Genomic DNA, 1,996 nt, shown 5'->3' with positions numbered 1-1,996 from the left:
TTTCAAACGAGTGCATTTTCCCTGCTTGGCCCCTCTGAATGCGAGATATTTAAATGCTTGGTACAGTTTGCGAGTGATGGCTTTATTTCCACCTTTACAATATTTAATTGTACAACTAAAGACAATTAAAGCCCACATAAACCTTTTGTTTAACTTTAATTTTTCCGTAGAGACATTGGAAGGCTAGTGTTCGTCCTGTGCTGACTGCTCTAAAGCTCATCATGGCGGTGGAGTCTCAGTTGGATGCCATTGGTAACCAGTTGGCTGAACTGTCACTTTCTTCGGCTAAGGTCGATGGTAGTCTTTGTAGATTTGACAAAACACTTTTTCGACTATTGCGACCTGACGAGAATCCTCTTGTAGGAATTGTGGCAAAAAATCCCCTTGCTACCAAAACTGTCCTATCACATGTTAACTGTGGAGGTCGGCATAACTATGCATCGCAGTACATTTCAGCAACAACGTCTCTTGCCGTTGCAGAACATTATAAAGCAGTGAAAGAGAAGCAAGGTCTCACTGGTTTACGAATTGCCGAGATTGACCTTGACGCTTTGCCAAAGAGCTGCCCTTTGGATATTGTAGATTTGACGAGCAAAGAAAATCGAGACAAATACTTAGGAAATGCTGTCTGTAAGAACTTCGCCAAGGCCTCTTGGGAGGTGCTTCTGAAATGCGATGTGCCAATCCCATGCCACTTTATAAGTCGTTGAAAGACGATGGAGAATTTTAGAAACAATTTAGTATAATATTCGGCCCTGGGTATTGTTATTCATGAAATGTAAATAAGGTATGGGATATCGCTGTGGCTTGGGACAAGCCCAAACCAGACGAAGAGCCCGGAGGATGCACTCCAAAAACCCGGATTCCTCGATCGGTGGGAGGGCGGGTCGCCAGATTTAATCCACACGGCGGCCTAGAGTAGAGTGTAAGGGGCGGGGCCCAATGTGGACTTTTATATTCATAATTTACAAGTCCCCAGGGCATATTATTAACATATGCAAATGACTTAGCATAGTATAATATTCTGCCCTGGGAATTGTTAATTCGTGAAATGTAAATAAGGTATGGGGAATCGCTCTGGCTTTCCCCAAGCCCCGCGCTGACTTTTGTGACAGTCAGACCAAGCATACACCCAGTGCAAAAAAAAAAAAAATTGTCGTTGGCTCTGAAAGAGATCTGCTATATTAGAGCAAGTAGACAATAACTTAACTACCAAGCATGCCACCCTTATTCTTTGTCAAGGAAAAGTTATTAAAGGCCCACCTTCAACCGACAGGCATTGTGTGCCTCGAAACAATTTTCATATCTGAAAAAACAAAACGAATCCGAAATTCATCCAATTAGAAAGCTGCGATAAGAAATACGAATTTCCATAACAAAAACAAACGGTAGAAAAGCCTGTCGGTTGAAGGTGGGCCTTTCTCCATCTATTGACCTCTCTTCCAATCCTTATCCAAAACACCGGAAACAAATTATATTGCCACAGGGAACCTACTTCTGGCCCAATCGATTAAATAAATGAGATACTAAAGACAGAGATAACTTGGTTGAATTACTAGAATACTGGAAAAAAACCCTCCAGATTATTAAGACGCATGTAGGTTTTGCCAGTGTTACAATCCAAATCTGCCAGCCTGGCTGCAGCTCCTGCTGGACTTACAACCTGTTTTAGCTTAATATAATGTAGAGCTGTCCTGCTGTTTTTCCAGGCAACATGATCCATAATCTCATGAAAGGAGACCCCAGCAAGAGCTAACGAAATCGCCGCTCCGCTTCGAAAACCATGAAGAGTATAACTATCACCGGTTAATTTACCACGAACAGGTTCTGCATTTGTATACTCATTCAATCTACCCTGGGCTGCCTGTGGCTCTACAGCCTTAAAAGAAATTTTTCCCTCTTTCGAAATATTATTCTGAGGAGCCTACAAATATTGAAATACATTTCCAGACCTTTAACAGGGCATGTAACTGCATTCTCACCCCTTCTAAAAGCA

At 42.1% G+C, this 1,996-nt stretch overlaps 2 protein-coding genes across 2 annotated transcripts in view; one reads left to right on the top strand and one right to left on the bottom strand.

The window, feature by feature from the left end:
- The first annotated feature begins 221 nt into the window (after positions 1 to 221).
- LOC138039794 (uncharacterized) lies at positions 222 to 710 on the top strand. The gene has a single exon (XM_068885636.1). It carries the CDS (start codon positions 222 to 224, stop codon positions 708 to 710), a length of 489 nt encoding a protein of 162 aa, XP_068741737.1.
- Positions 711 to 1,555: 845 nt separating this feature from the next.
- The window catches only part of LOC138039793 (uncharacterized), a 3,094-nt gene continuing 2,653 nt past the window's right edge, over positions 1,556 to 1,996 (bottom strand). The window contains exon 2 of the mRNA XM_068885635.1: positions 1,556 to 1,924. Within this exon, the coding sequence (XP_068741736.1) occupies positions 1,556 to 1,924 (369 nt within the window). The remainder of the gene's footprint in view (positions 1,925 to 1,996) is intronic.

Source organism: Montipora capricornis, chromosome 3 (assembly GCF_036669925.1).
Source record: "Montipora capricornis isolate CH-2021 chromosome 3, ASM3666992v2, whole genome shotgun sequence".
NCBI classification, from domain to species: Eukaryota; Metazoa; Cnidaria; class Anthozoa; order Scleractinia; family Acroporidae; genus Montipora; species Montipora capricornis.
This window is presented reverse-complemented; position numbering and strand designations above follow the sequence as displayed.